This window comes from Talpa europaea (assembly GCF_964194135.1).
Source record: "Talpa europaea genome assembly, chromosome: 11".
Taxonomy (NCBI): domain Eukaryota; kingdom Metazoa; phylum Chordata; class Mammalia; order Eulipotyphla; family Talpidae; genus Talpa; species Talpa europaea.
Window position 1 is genome coordinate 82,742,418 of NC_140078.1, and position 16,418 is coordinate 82,758,835.

General features: G+C 38.2%; 1 protein-coding gene across 1 annotated transcript in view; it reads left to right on the forward strand.

Moving 5' to 3' along the window:
• The window catches only part of GADL1 (glutamate decarboxylase like 1), a gene marked incomplete at its 5' end in the record, with an annotated part of 152,348 nt that overhangs the window by 77,060 nt on the left and 58,870 nt on the right, over positions 1-16,418 (forward strand). The window contains 2 exons of the mRNA XM_084247508.1: positions 7,183-7,382; positions 14,770-14,821. Of these exons, the coding sequence (XP_084103634.1) occupies positions 7,183-7,382; positions 14,770-14,821 (252 nt within the window). The remainder of the gene's footprint in view (positions 1-7,182; positions 7,383-14,769; positions 14,822-16,418) is intronic.

Consider the following 16,418-nt stretch of genomic DNA (forward strand, 5'->3'; position numbering starts at 1 on the left):
CCCCCCACCGCCCACCCCTATTTGCTTTTGGTTCACTGACCTTTCCATGGTTCAGTCTGATTTGCTTCCTTTGGGAGGAAATAATAGTGATTTTTATTCTCATCTGTTTCTGTTTTCCCTCCACCCCACCCCAACAACTCAACAGTAATTTAGCATCCTCATTTCCCTTCTACACAAGGTGAATGAGGACAACTAGCAAGTCACACATGGCAGTGTGATGGGCTTCTCACCCTTGGGTTCACCCAGTGCATACCTTTGTCTCCGGTCACTTCATACTTTGCCTTTGTGTCTTTCATTCAGACTATGCTGAGGTTTCTTGTAGAAGACTCACAACATCTGAGGAGGCCAAATGCAGCACTACAGCTGAAGCAAGATCAGGCTTAGCTCCACATGGAACATGAAGGCCATGAAGATTTCTTCCTATTGTTCTAACACTTGCATAGATTTAATATATTCAGTCAATGTGGTTTACTTCTATAGACTCACTGGCAGATACATCTCATTAAAAAATGAAGTCGGGTGAGAGGTGCAACATGTTCATCTTATAAACAGTGAGAAAGTCTAGCACTGGTATCCTATTCTGCAGCTTGCCTGGGGAGAGGAGTAAATGAAAGAAACAATAGGGGCGGATAGTTGGGAGAGGTCAAAGGTACAGCAATAGGCAGGAGAAAGGGAATGTGAGTAGGATTTTGGCAAAGACAGAAGGATTTCCCAATTAACATTAATTTATTAGGTTCCACGTATTCCTGTATGGTGAGCAGAATAAGTATCATCATCTCCATCAGTTCTTGAGAAAAATGAAGCTTTAGATGTTAAGTGACTTACTTTGAACTCTGACACAGAGAGACTAAATCAAAAGTAGAATCCATATCTGCTGATTCTCATTTTATTCTGCCAGATCAATAATAAGGTTTAAGTTGCTATATCGGTATGAGCCTGTGAAAATCGCATGACCAGTCATTCTTACTGTGGCATTTAAGATTTGTGGTGATGTGGCTACTCTTTTACCTTTCCAGCCTTCCAGCTCTCCCCTATCTCATTATTTAACCCTAGTTCTACTGAATTAATTCCATCTTCTCTTCTCCGACCAGCTAGCCCTGATCTTTTGGCTCTCAGGTGACATATTTCTTCTCCTGAAGGGCCCTGCCTCACTCTCCTAAGTTAGTGAAAGATGACTCCCCTTACATCTTGCTCTTTCCCCTATTCTGGCTTTGTGCAGTAATTGCCTGATTTTCTGATCCTTATCGCTATCGTAATTTCTAACATATAATGACTTTCTTATTTACCATTAAATCATCAGCCCCTAGAAAAGATGTTGGCATATATTAAATTTCTCAAAATGGTCATTCAATAAATAAGGAAAGCCAATATAAGAAGGTATAATCATCTTAAAATTTCACTTTTGTATTCTAGCTATAATAGTAGAAGCTTTTCTACTATGCCCAGTCAACATTTACCTTTTTTTAACTTCATTTTATTTTTATTGAGGTAAGTTGGTTTGCAACATTATATATGATTTAAAGGTGTAGGATCTCACCATTCAGGTGCCTGTTACCACACTACACCCACCATCAAAACACCCATATTCCTCCACCATAATCCATGCCTCACTTTGCTCTCCCCCCTCACCTCCACTCCACCGTCACCAAACTCCATTTCCTCTCCCTCTGGTGGCTTCAATTCCATAGTCAGATTTCTAGGGTTTGTTAGTTTGGTTTTATCTGACCCTTTATTTTGTTTCTCTATATTCCACATGTAAGTTATCTTTCTCTTTCTAACTTAATTTGTGTAGCATAATCCCCTCCAGTTCCATCCTTCTTCCAAAAGGCAAGAGATTATCTTTGTTATGGCTGAGTAGTATTCCATTGTATATATGCATTTCAGCTTCCTAATCCACTCATTTATCTACATAAAATTTTGCATATTCAATCAACAAATGTTAGCGTAGATGCTTAGTACCTCCATGATTTTGTATGCCCAGGTTCCTAGACTCACAGTGCTTCTTACATAATGCCCTCAATACATACATTTGCATTGAATTAATCAGTACACAGATGAGTAATATACCCATTTCCTAAGCTATTTTGTTTAAGCACTTTCTTGCATGTAAATAATGGTGATATGGACAGAATATGGGAAGTGTCATGTGGGAAGAATGTTTGGTAGCTTGGTTTGGTAAGCTGACAAACATTATTGTAATGAGCTAGGACTTAAATTAGACCCATATGTTTACTAACTCCTAGTAGAGGGACCATGTAGAAATCAAAGCTGGCTTAAATAATCTTGACAAGGAAAATATGTTAGTTACTGATTCATAATGTGTTTTTAGCTATATCCTTAAAAATCAGCAGAGTGACAAGAATTAAAAAAAAAAAAAATCTCTAAATGCTTTACTGACAAGGTATGATTACTGTTAAGACCAGAAATCACATTTACAGGAACAGAGTAAGCATCTGAGACAGGGTGCTAGTGATTTTGACAAATTCAGTGTGCCTCCTACTGCCATTTTCACCAACCTGTCCAAGAACTTCTTTAAAAAAAAAAAATTATTTATTTATGTGTGCAAGAACGACTACAGGCCAGAGGTGCAGAAGGGTGAGAGGATTCACCAGAGACAGAGTGGGGAGCAGAACAGGGGGATCTCTTGAAATACACTGCCGAGGGGAGCAGTGGGTGAGACAGGAGAGGTCTGCTATGCCATGTGGGCAGGTCCCTGGCAGGCGGGGATGGAACTCATGCTGCAGAGGCTGCAGACAGCTTCACAGTGCTATGTTTAACCTCTTGCACCACCAGGGAGTCCCTCTCCGGGAACCCTTTATTTTTTCATTTTATGCATTGTTTACATCATTTTTCATTTTTGCACAATGTATGCATTTTCTTCTTGGTTATAGTCCCCATATAATTCCCACCCCCCATGTTTTGATCCTAATCCCCTCCCCCCATAGTGTGTCTCTGTTTACAGTTGCTTGTTGGATTCGGCGCTCTCCAAGAACTCTTAATGAGTGTGGTGCACTCTCTTCCACACGTAGCAAGTACCCACTTGCTGTAGACAGAGCACAGAGAGTGCAGTGGGTGAAGAGCTCAGGCCCTGAGTCCAAGCAGCCTTGACTTGAAACCCAGGCCTATGACTTATTACTCACATGATCTTGGGGAATTAACTGAACCTTGCTGTGTTAGTTTCCTCACCTGTGCAGAGGAGTCGACAAAAATTGCAGTTTTACCTCTTCGTATTGCTTTCTTTTTTTTTTTTTTTAAGTTCATACTATGCAGAGCCTGGAACATGGTAAGAAGTCCGTACATTTTGGCTCAGGTCATTAATACTCTGTACTAGATTAGTTATCATGGACACAGTCGTGAACAGCAAAGTTGTGGTTTCTGTACTTGTGTGGTATGTTTGTCATTCGCCTGCTTCTTTTTACTGTAGAATTCATTCTTCAGCCTCCCTCTGCTTTGCTCTGAGAGGGCCCTCAGTCCTGTGAACATTAGCTCCCTTGCCAATTGACTTCCTGCGAGGTTTGAACAGCAGAAGGTTCAGATAAATAATTGAGAATGAGAGGCCAGAAGTCTCTCTGCTTGGCTAGTATCTGGGTGTCTCTTCCTGGTTCGCCATCTTCCTCCAGAGCCTCCCTCTGTGCTCATGGTCCCACAGGAGGTCCATGCCCAGCTTCCTCCCAGCATTTTGCTTGGGGAATGAGGTCAATACAGAAGAAAATAGATTGAGAGGAAAAAGACTCCAAATTTAACCCCTGGATCCAACTATGCCTGAAGATAGTTTATATGACTGTATTTTTAAGTATATGAGCCTATAAAAATGTCTTTTTTTCTTGAGCCACTTTGATTACATTTCTTTCATTTGCCATGGCAAGGGTCCTAATGCAATGTTTACTAAATCCCAAGACCTGATTAGGGTGAAATCATAGTAGAAGGCAACTGGTATTCTCATTGCATACGTATCTCTGGACTTTATAACTAGTTTTTATTGTTCTGATAGAATTAAGGGAATGAAGATGAGCAAGATAATCACAATTGTTCTCTTCAAGGGCACAATAATGACTAAGGTTTTTTTCAAAAATGGTGACTTTTACTATACTAATTCCAAAATGTTTTCTCTGAATCTGGACATTTTCTCTTAGTTGATGTGTCTCTTAAAACTAAGGACACTTCATCCATTTTAATGCAAGGATATCAACTAAAATGCAAACCAGGAGCTTAGGGAGGAAACTTTTCATTTATTTTTGATAAAGCAAATCCCAGTCCTCCAGTTGTTCTTTATGAAACTTTCCCAAGGCAGGAGGATTTTTCAGTGCAATGAAATTAACAGTGTCGCGACTGCAGGACAATCACTCATTCTGCTACATGATTTCTTGTCTCTCTTCTCCATTTGCCTAAAATGATGCAATTTGTTTTCTGGTGGATGAGCTGCTTCTCTCTTTCAATCACTAGCATAAGGCACTAAAACTTGCCCAAGACATGACCAAAATTCATCTGCTTTGGGGATTTTTTAAATCTTTCATGGTTGATGAAAGTAAATTTATAATCATGATACAAGTACAAGTGTGTGTGTATATGTGTGTGTGTGTGCATGCTTTGTCCTTAAAATATGTGCAGTGACCTTTTAATGTTATAATATATGTCCTGGCTGTGGTTGCTATGGAAACAATAACTAAATTCCTGACATTTGAGGGTAGGGTGTTGCAGTGGTAGCAACTGTGCTCAGTGTTGAGATTGCTCATAGAATTAAAATAAAGATTAAAAGGTATAAGGGACATTTTTGTCCTTAATGTTTCAGTGCAGAACAATCTACTCTTCCTCTGTGTTTACTAATAATATCCATCAGAGCTAGGCTGAAGGCATAATAGTATTCTTTTAGTTGTTATTTTATACTCAATATATGTGAGTAACAGACAAGTAGGAGTTTAGAGTTCCTGATTATTGGTGACTTATAATTTTCTGCATAGTATAAAGTCATGCTTTCTGGCAGCAGTATGCATCCAGATTAGTGTCCACATAAAACAGTATTGTTTTTAAGATTGCAAATTCATGCTTTCATTTGGAATGTGACACCTGAGATTTTCTGTTGATCCTTTAAGTACAAGTTGATCAGTTGTGAATAAATTTACTGCATTCTCTGGAAGGAATAATTTCCCTGGATCCTACTGTGGCACTTCTCTGTAGCTTCCTGCACAGCACTGATAGTTTTGCATTGTTAAGGCTTGGAAGGTGTGCCAAGCAAGAAGTTCACGTTGTTTCTGGATTTGGGGGTTCTTCGGTTCTTGGCTATGGCCAGGAAATAATTTAAAGCCATGTTTAGACAAAGCAAAGCAAAGTTTATTAGAGGCAGAATGAAAGTACACCCAAGAGGAAATCCAGGCAGGCAGCGTCTATGGAAGAACAACTACAAGGAAAAGCAGGGGCTCCTGACTTGAATGGGGTACAGGAGACAGCTCACTCCATCCCTTTCGGGGATTTACTGTGCAAGTTCTTCTGGGGGGGGTTTGGTTTATCAGTCCAGGCAGGAGTTTCTAAGTCATTTTCCTTTCTACTGTGTCATGGGATGTATATTTATCAGCCCCGGCAGCAGGTTGCGGGGGCAAAGTGTCTACTTTCCCATGTTGACACTTCTCGCTCTGCTTTTTGGCTTGCCTCTAGGGTAGGGTGGGGGACTGTCTTCACCCCTCTGGGCATGTCTCAGCTCTCCCAAGGCTTTATGTGCTCTAGCAAGTCCTGGGTATGTTGGCCATTAATTTTTTGTTTCAGGCATTCCACCCTGCTCTAACAGCCTAACAATGTATGTGTTTATTCTGCCCACGGTGTGTGCCAGGGGACCATGAGACAAGTATAGAGTATGGGGAGTGGCATCACTGATTGCTGAGTGAGGGTGCTCTGTGCCCTCCCTGTGTGGTGTGAAGCTTTGTGGATATGGTCATAGCTTGGAAATGATTCCTTCCCTCAGAAACCTGTTGGGCTACCCAAAGACAAAACAAGTGCAGACTGCTCACTGGGTCGAAGTAACATAGGAGCAAAGTCAACAAATGCAGCAAAATATAAAAGAAGTGAGTTCAACGCGATGGGCAGATAAAGAAGCTGAGTGGAAGCAAAGTTTGAGATGAGTCTGAAAGAAAGGACAGACATAGGTAAAGAGGAAGACTATGTCACTGTAGGTGCACTTCAGAATTTACAAATAAGCTGCCTTCATCCTTTTGAAGATGTCATATATGATGTCAAAATAGAGACACACAATTTGATGTGAGCAAAAATACAAAGGGGGCGTGATTCTAGTTGTCAAGGGACAGGAGTGCTGGGGAGCAGAGTGCTCTAAGAGGCATTCTCGGGGAACGAACATGCTCAGGGAGTTGAGGGAGCTATGAAGGACAGCTTAGGGTAGATGGGATTTTGTAGTTTTGCATGTTCATGGCACTCCCGGTGACATGACAAATAATTTAAGGGCAAAGTAAAGACTCTAGAATGGGAATAAACGAGATATATTGTCAGCCACTTCTTAGAGGTAACCAGTCACCTTGGTTGTAAATAAAACCAATGTGAGACCAACAACCCTCTTTGGGACTGTAGCTGAGGCTTTGTGTGGTTAAAACTTGTTGGCCTGTTTTACTCTTTCATGTGTATTCCTCAGGTTCTGACCCCTGGGTTACCGTCACTCCTGGCCTTTTCAACATACAAATGAGTTGAAATATAAAAGGATTGAAAAACTTTTTTTTTTTTTTGGTCCATGAAATTTCAAATATGTTTCTTTGTTAAGAATATGTTACTTCTTAGGGCTTCTGCCCTCATCCCACCCCCGTGCACCCCTTCCCTCTGCTGTAATAGAGTTATGGATAGAAATTGGCCCCCCTGGATGTCATACAAGGATGTCATGGCCATCCCAATCTTCTCAATGCTCGTCAATGAAGTTGTGAAGATGGAATTAGCACTCTCAATTCTGTGGGTTGTTGTTTGTTTGTTTGTTTTTTTAAGGGAAGAGAATAGCTCATTGGTATCCCAAGGTTCATGCATACCCATTGCTTCCAACAAAGGGCAGTCAAAGAGGGAGACCAAATGCCTTTGACAAAAAAAAGTAGAATATCAATATCTTATCAATATCAATATCATTTTGAAATCAAGTATGTTCTAAAAATGGAGTCTTACATTCTTCCTTCTTTCTTTCTTTTTTTTTTCCCCCAAAAGGACCTTCTTAAGAAATGCTATTCTGCCAAGGCTTCTTACCTATTTCAGCAGGATAAATTCTACGATGTCAGCTATGACACAGGAGACAAGTCTATTCAATGTAGTAGAAGACCAGATGCATTCAAGTTCTGGATGACTTGGAAGGCCCTGGGAACATTAGGCCTCGAAGAAAGAGTTAATCGTGCTCTTGCTTTATCTAGGTATGTGCGTGTGTCCATGTATGTCTACTCCCCACATGTCTTGTTTACTCCTTAGACCTGTAGGCTAACTTGAGCATGTTCTTGTGATGGCAAACCCACTTTAAAGTTCTGATTATCTCTTATCTACTAGCACTCCAATGGTCAAAGCAAATCACATGGCCGAGCTCAATGTCAAGAGCGAGGAAATGAATGCTATTTTTGTAGGGAGTACTGAAAAATTACATGGCAAAGGATTTGAATATAAGGGCATGTAAAGAGATGGCTTTGGCACCTTCAGAGAACAGTTATAAGTCAGAACTTGTGATTATTATATTTTAAGAAGTAGTTTGAACAATAGGCAAACACTATTATCTGTTAGGCTTCTTTGAGTGGAAACAGAAATAGCAGAAACCTTAACTCGTTATTTTAATTAAAGAAAGGTAATTCAAAGCCCCATGTTACATATAAACTTGTGTGGTGATGACTTCTAGAATGACTTAATCTAGGGTCTTCAACAGCATCACCAGGCTTTAATGTTCCTCCATCTTTCAGGTCTGCTCTCCTTCTTGTTGGGATTATTCTTATACAAGAAGGTGGCTTCCAAAAGTGTCAGACCTGTATCATCTCAGATTCAAGGTCAAGGTCAAAAAGACAGTGTGCTCCTCACTCAACAATTCCAAGGAAGGTTTTCTGAGTGAGGCAAATGCCCATCTCTGGTCAGTCACTGTTGCCAAGAAAATGTGATACCCTCATTGGCCATACTGAGTCACGTGCCTCTCTTGGGCACTGGGAAGATGGACAATTCATCCTATGGTGTATATAATGAAACTAGGTAAGGAATATGCCTTCATTGGAAATAGGATTTAAGTGCCTCCATCAGAAGAAATAAAGGGATAACTACCTAGTGGTCCACACCATAAATATTCATGGGTGATCATCAAATTAAGTTTAGAAAGCTCAGTTCCCTTTTTGTATTTTCTCATGCTATTTAAGTATAGTAGAACCTCTGCAATATTTTATCTAAGCTGCTAAGTAATTCAATGACAGGTGTCTAGAAATAAGACTAGATATAAATATTTGATGATTGTGTTCATTGTAAAGTTAACATTCATCTCAAGATGGAATTTAATTTATAGTCTAAGGATACTTTCTAATTTTTGCAGAGAAATATCACAGGAGGATAAATGTTAACATTTCAATTCAATTCAACAAACACTTATTGTTTGTAAATGTTTGTCAAGTTGAATTGAATTGAATTAACATTTCAGTGAGCATCACTGCAGAGTCTGTGACCTATATTTAAATATTTGAAAAACAATCTTTCCTCTTTCATGCTGTTACTCATAATAGCTTCCTTGCCTTAACTTTTCACATTCTTGATATCCAACTCTGTATTCCTGGGGTGAGCAAAAGTCACCCTCTTCTCCCACTCTCAATGTCAAACAGAAGGGCAAAGTCCTTTCTGCCATATCACTTGAGAAGAATGTGAAATTATAAATTTGGGGAAAGTTTCTCTAGGATTAAGAATTATATTAAGTTAGAAAAATAATGGTTTTACTATTCATGATTTTTTTTTTCTTTCAGTTGGCTTATCGTTTTCTGGTTTTGCTCTTTAAGATATTATTTCCTTAATTTGGAGGTCTATTCTATTTACCCAAGTTCATGGGCTGTGGCATACTGGTAAACTGGATCTCAGGAGGGGAAAAAATGCCCCAAGTTGTAATGTCTGCTGATCTCCATGGTGCAAATACTCCCACTGTGGGGAATTGCAAGCTACCAAGACTTGCATTTTGCAAAATTCCCGAATATTTAACGATTGGCTCTCACTAATCAGTAGAGTCTAGCTGGAGAACACCACTGATTATGGAATTAGCATAATCAGTTGTAAACACTGAGTAGTGAGGGTTGAAATACCATTTCCCATCAAGCCTACTGATCCACTTGCTTTAGAATTTACCTAATCAAAATGATTCTCATCCATGGACAGAAGGCTCAATCTGGCATAATTTCTAAGTCAGAGTAGCACTGTTTTGTTTCCAAGAAATATAGTATTCCCTTCTGCAGATAACAACTTAAGCAAAGTAAAGGTGCCCAAGAGAATTGTTACTGTTTGGGGGTATGTCTATTATCAGCAGCCTGATATAGCTGAGATTGCCATTTTCCTAGACCCTAGGTCAGCTCAGGTCTGGTAAGTACTGGAAAATCTGTGCAATTTATTTCCCCTAACATATTGTGGTAAAGATTGTGCCATTTGCCTAGAAACAATATTCCTATGTTCCTGAATCCAAATGAAGCTTAGTTTTAAAATGTGTACATTGACCTTAAGACTTAAGGTCCAGATTGAAGAACCAATGATTTGCCGTTCTCCTGAGGAGACAGCTCGCTTCCTCTTCCTCTGGGAAAGCAAGTGCAGACATTTTAAAGAGGACAATTATTCCTATTTTATGAGTTGTCAAAAATTCAACAAGAAAGAAAAAATTAGTGCCTAGAAGATCGCTCAGGCTTTTCCTAATTTTCATTTGACCCTTGTCATTCCAATTGATGAGAGAACATTTCTCTGAAGAAATATTAATGATTAAAAATTGGCTTTCTCTGGTAGTTGTTTGAAAACCAGTGATATCAGGAATCTAAAGCAACATGTGATTATTAAGTATAATTGAAACCCAAAGGGCTGAGATTTGCCACCACCACCTCCAGCACAAGGAGGCTGATTGTGCATCTCCAGGATCTGCCTAGCAAAGTGGAAACTTTTGACAAAAACCCAGTGTTGCCTGCTGCCTAGGGCACCCTCTAGGACTTTGTTAAGACAGCTTAAGTGGATATTCACTAAGGGGTAATTTTTAAAGCCAGTCTAGAAGAGTCATGTGCATAAGTCTTTTCTACAACAACAAACAGCTCAGGAACTCCCATTCTGCTACTTTGTTAAGTCTCCTGTGCATCATTTATTTATTCCCTTGACACACAATCTCTGTAATCTCTCCAGTGGAATTCATTTCATCGACTTGCTTGGATACTGAGGGATTTATTGTTATCAATATGGAAAAGGTGAGCAGTTACACAATGGCACGTTTGTGCCAGTGTATGTCTCTAGATGAAGAGAGGGAGACACTCTAGGATACTATGCAAGGGCCAACATTTCATTTCTTCTGATAATAATAATCTTTTTTAAAGTTTCAGTGGCAGTGGAATGTAGCATGTAGGTGTCTGTGATGAATCACACAAGCCATGCAATATGTCCTAATATATGCAGAGCATACAGAAAGCGGATGGAAAAAAAATCTCAGGTGATCTGTCTCGGGTGATCTGGGAGGCTCTGTGCATGAGAAGAAATTTCAAATGAGGAGATGAGACTGGAAGAGATACGTGGTCTGCTGCAGGGGAACTTTAAGTGGCTGGTGAATTGAGAAAGGGAGTGGAAAGGCTACTTCCAGAAAGGAAAGCATGTTCTGCAAAAGGATAAGTGAAATGCAAAAAAATATTCAGTGAATTCACATAACAATTGAGGCTCTCTAATGTTGGATGCACATTTATAAGCAAAGAAAGGGGAAGTGTTTTAGAGCAAGATTATCAATGAATGTTTCAAAATCAAGTAAGAATCTTAATGAGTACTTTTTACCCAGTAGGGTTTGTCAAAATGCTTGCTAATGCGTATTTTTTTTCCTCTTCTCTGTTTTTGCTAAACTTAGTGGGAAAAGGATGGTGATTAGTTTTAGGAAGTCATTGTTGCTTTTTGAACCCAATTACCTTTTGGTTGCCTGTCGTTCCTGTATGGTGTTTAAAAACTCAATGTACATCTTTTTTTTTTTCCTGACTTGAATCAGATATGAATAGTTTTGTTAAATGTATTTTATCTTTAGGCTGCTTTCACATATTTAAAGAAAAGTTGTGAGGAATAAATCATTCCTATGAATGTAGGCAGAAGTGACTCAAACCTTATTTGAATTATCTGTCCCAAACTCATTCCATTCAAGCATTTATTTAAGAAGATGAGATACCCTACAAAAGAGGCACTTCTACTAGCGTTTCTAAAACTACACTCTGGGGGATAACAGACTTCCAGAAGATCTTAATAGGATGTTCTTCCAAAAAATGTCTCTGTGGTCAAATACATTTGAGAAATGCTAACTACTATATTATTCCTCTCTTGGAAGTTCAGTGTTCACCAGCACATTAAAAAATCAGGAGGTCTGCAATATAGAAACATTTTAATGTGACTTTACCATTGTGCAGACTGTTCACCCAATAATTCTTTGCTCTTTTTTTCTTGCCAACAGAACCTTAATTTTCTTTTGGTAACAATATTCCAGCTGGAAACATTGATCTAAATCAATCTCTTTTGCCAACAGTTAGTTTAGAGGTAAATATATGCCTCAGTTTCAATCAACAAGATACAGAGAGAATACTCTGAAGGCATCTGGGAAAATATATAGTTACCTGAATTCATATAAATGAAGAAAACATACTTCTGCTACAGTTCCCCTTTTCTTTCTGGGGACACTGTTGCCGTATAAAGATGTGATGTATGGAGCTGTAGCAGCCACCTGTGAAAGCTTGTCAGACTGCTAGAAAATATCTGGTTCTTGGTGACACTAGAAACATCCGACCAGTCAATAAATGTCCTTATGAATTAAATCAGGTACACTTCCAATTGTAGCAAAAGCCATCTATTTGATATGCCCAGCATTGCTCAAATTTATTTGACAGTGGAGCCTTTTACGTGGGACAACTATCAATCGGGTATATCACAGGGCATAGTTTGGGAACTCTAGTGTTGACTTTTTATTACTTTTGTCATAGCAATTCCTCACTCAACTCACCTCTACCCTCAACTCAGCTGGACTTCATGGGCCCTGGAATTAGCTCTAGCAAAGACATTGATCCTGATGCAAAGCCCAGGTCCACATAGTTGGCAAAAAGAGTTTTCACTGAAATGATTCAGTTCTCTTTTAGTTTTTCTCTCAGGAGCAGCTTTAGCTAGTTTATTAGAAATATTTTAAATTGATACAATTTAGAGTGCGTCTTAATTTTGTACAGTCATAACCTGTTAGGGAAGGATTTTACTATTCTAGTTCAGCTCCTTCGTTACATGTGTGAGGCAGGGTAGGGGAGGCCAAGGACTTTGCCTAGAGTCACAAAGTTGATTAGTTTATAACGAGAATATTCTAGAGTAATTCCTGGGGTTCCTGGATATGGGAAGCTGTTTCATAGCTTGGGGTGTCAGGATTAGCATAGGCCTCTTCATGATGGCATCATGGCAAGGCTTTCGAGTTAGCAGATTACCTATATATCTGTGCTTGCAAAGGGGAGAAAAAGTATCATTCACAAAGTTTTCATTGCATAAGTATAGATTATAATATGTATTTTGTTTGGAGTTTACATTTTTTAATTAAGTTCCTTTTCAAAAGGAACTTTATAAAACTTTGCAAAGATATAGAGTTAATAATCCCTCCCCCACTGCATCCTATTTCTCCCTCCCTTGTTACATAGTATCTATTTATTAATCTTCTATGTGCTAATCCATGCACATATATTCATGTAAATAGGAGTTACTTTTGCTTTCTTTTTTACAATTTTTTTAAATTGAGTTGATGTCAGCTTACGATGTTGTTCATGAGTTAGCAATACAGGATTTCCCCTTTCAGGTGTTTTATTGCTCCACACTCACCACCAAAGAATCCACAGTCCTCCACTATAGTCTGTTGTGCTCCCTCCCTAACATGTCCTCTCCCCTCCCCCTCTTGCTGTATGTCCAAAGGGTTCTTTTTTGCCAGAATAGTATGTAATAGTAGGAGGAATAAGTCTGAAGGCCGGCCAGGTAGCCGCAGTTCTGCAATCATATTTCTGGGGTTTGTTATTGATTTGGCTTTGCTTGACCCTTTGTTTGGTTTCTCTATATTCCACATGTAACTGACAGCATTTGGCATTTGTCTTTCTTCTTGACTTACTTTGTTTAGTATAATCTCATCTCTTCTAATTCCAAGATAAACAAAATAAAAGAGAATCGTTTTTTTTAGCTGAGTACTATTCCATTGGGTGTGTGTGTGTGTGTGTATATATGTGTATGTGTGTGTGTATATATATATATATATATATATATATATAAATAATATCTTCCTGATCCGTCCACTTTTGGGGAGTACTTTGCTAACACCAATATTTAATCATAAATGAAAAGTTATAGAAATAAACTTGGGGAAAAAGTAACTGCATCTCATAAACTGGTCTATATTCTAGCATGACCTTTAGCAAATGAACGTAGTAATAATAACTTGCCACTACCACAGTTTCTATATTTTATAATTTTTGTTATGATTTTATATAATTTATTGTAACAACCTTCCAGGATTAGAAAAACAGGTTGTTTCACTGCAGCCTTATGTAAAAAGGAATAGAGGCCCAAGAAAAATAGCTTTTTGTTGTCCTTAAGTATTAATGGAATATATTTAGTAATGTGATCATATTGCATATGGTGATACCATAATAACTGAACCATAGATTTCAGAGCCAGTCCTCATTGTTGGATGTGACCTCTCTCCTTCCTTCCTTTCATTCTTTCTTCTATAATATAAATTCACAATAAACACCCTGACAGGTACAATTTTGTCAGTGCCTCTGATCATTTCCTTACATTTAACCCCTAAATTGAAATACAGGCACAAGTATTATGAACTTTGCAGGTTCATAATCAAATCATAGCTTTCAAGGCTAACCATTTCAAAAGGCTTCTTTTTTATATACGGGGGAAAAAGCCCAGGGGAGAGGTGTCAGTGTTAATTTATTTCATGTTCTCAATGTCATTTTAGTCTTTTTTCATTCATATTCCATATGTCACGGGATCTGTGCCCTTTGCTTATGGTGTGCTAATTCTCTTTTCCCTGGCATTTGAGATGACTTCATAGACATTATTTCAATGGCTGCAATCCACTTATTTTTTAACAAAATACCACTACCTAGTCTTCTTTCCCTTTGTTCAGGCCTTGGGGAAAATGTTGATCTTAAATGAACTTAAAAAGTAGGAATATACACTGAAAACTTTTTTCTTCCAAGCCAGCTAGCTAAGGGAAGCATCTGTGCTAACTACCTATCTAGAATATGAATGTAATACTTACATGGTCAGAAGTGTATATCCAAAATACTCTATGTGGCTTTTCACTTTAGGTTAAAGTCTGATGCTAATATGTGAGATAAGCATCATATCATGAGAACAGTGTATCTTTGTTTATTCCAGAAGATTGCAGTAAGTTCAGGAGTATCTGCTTAATTCCATACCTGTATCCTTACTTATTTCTAAGCCTTGTACTTGAGCTTTATCTCTGCATCAGAAATAACAATGTTATCATACATCAGTCATGCTTATGGAATTTTTTAGATTGAAGATTTTAAAAACTATTGTGACTCTCATTTTTAGGTACCTAGTAGAAGAAATCAAGAAAAGGGAAGGATTCAAGTTGCTGATGGAAGTAAGTGATTGTGAAATTGCGCTACTGATTTTTTTCAGTTGACAGTGATGAAAATGGTGTTTTTTTTAATCTGTTATATTTCATTGGTTTTTTTGTGTTACAGACTTAGAAACAAGTCATTAGCTTAATTCATAGAGTCCATTATGTTAATTTACTCTATTAGTGAGTATTTTTCCTTTGTTGGGTTCACAGAGAACACACTTGCCTTTAAGTATTGAAAATTAAAGTGCTCAATAATAATTACCAAGGATAATACTGAATAAATTATGACCTCTATCTTGATATATAAATTGCATGATGATTGTACTGCAAATATTCAACTGTGTTATAGTGGTGCCTGCATGTGAAAAATCAATTAAGTGAATGAACAATAATGCATACAGTTTTCTCTTTTTATAAAATAATCAGAGCATATTAGCTTTGGAGCAATGGGAAAATAAGTCATTTTGTTGTTGGACTATGTGCATATATAAGAAATAAAATTGCAAAGATAGAATTTTTTCCCCTAAAATCTATTACTAAAAATATGAGGAATATTTTGTAATTCTGGTTTTTAAGAAGTATAAAGTGTGAGGTTTTCTTATATCTTATAGTATATACTTTATACCAATTTCTAACATCATGTAAAAATGGCTTAGAGATTGCAGTCTAGTAATCTATACTGTACAGAAGCAATCTGGCTAATTTGTGGCATTGCTTTAATTCAGAAAATTTACTGAGCAATTGCTATATACCAGACACAGTTCTAGGCACTGGAGATACAAGATGGTGAAATTATCTACTCTCCTGGTGCTTACATTTAAATGGAAAATGATATATAATAAACAAGGAAATTAATATACAGGAAACATAAGATAGTGATAAGTCTTATGAAACCCATAGGGATAATCTAGTAGACAAACAATTGCAGTTGCAGATGTGGCAAGAACTATAATGGTAATAAAGTGAGTGAAATGCTTAAATGGACGTGTGGGTAGAGGAGGGCTTATTTGGTTTGAATGGTCAGGGCAACGCCCGCCGAGGCTATCTCTGAGCTGAGACCAGAATGACAGTAAACATCATGCCATGCAGGTGTCTCAGGTGAAGACACTCTAAGTAGCAGCAATAAACATCTGCAAAGTCTTAAAGTGGAAATGAGTTCTATGTGTTTGAGGAGCCAAAAGGTGTACTAAGGTGTATTAAACAAGGGAGGGTGTAGTAGGCGATGGTCAGAGAAGTGGCAGAGAACAGATCAGGTGGAGTTAGGTAGGTTATGGTAAGACCTTTGGCTTTTATCCCAAGTGTGATTACTGGAAAAGTTTTAAGCACAAAGGAATCTGACTTCCATTGTTCAAAAGCTTTTTTTCTATTTATGTCTATTGAGGTAAAGTTGGTTTACATCATTGCATCCACTTAGGGGATGTAATGTTCAAACCTCTACAAATATATGTTTTCACACCATGACTACACCAGCACCCCAATAATCCTCCACCACATTCCATTGAACCCCTGCTTTTCCCACTCCCCACCTCCACCCTCCCCTTCAGGTTGCTTCAGTTTTGCTATCAGATGTCTAAGGGTTTGTTATTCCTTTGTCTGACTTCCATTTTAATATACC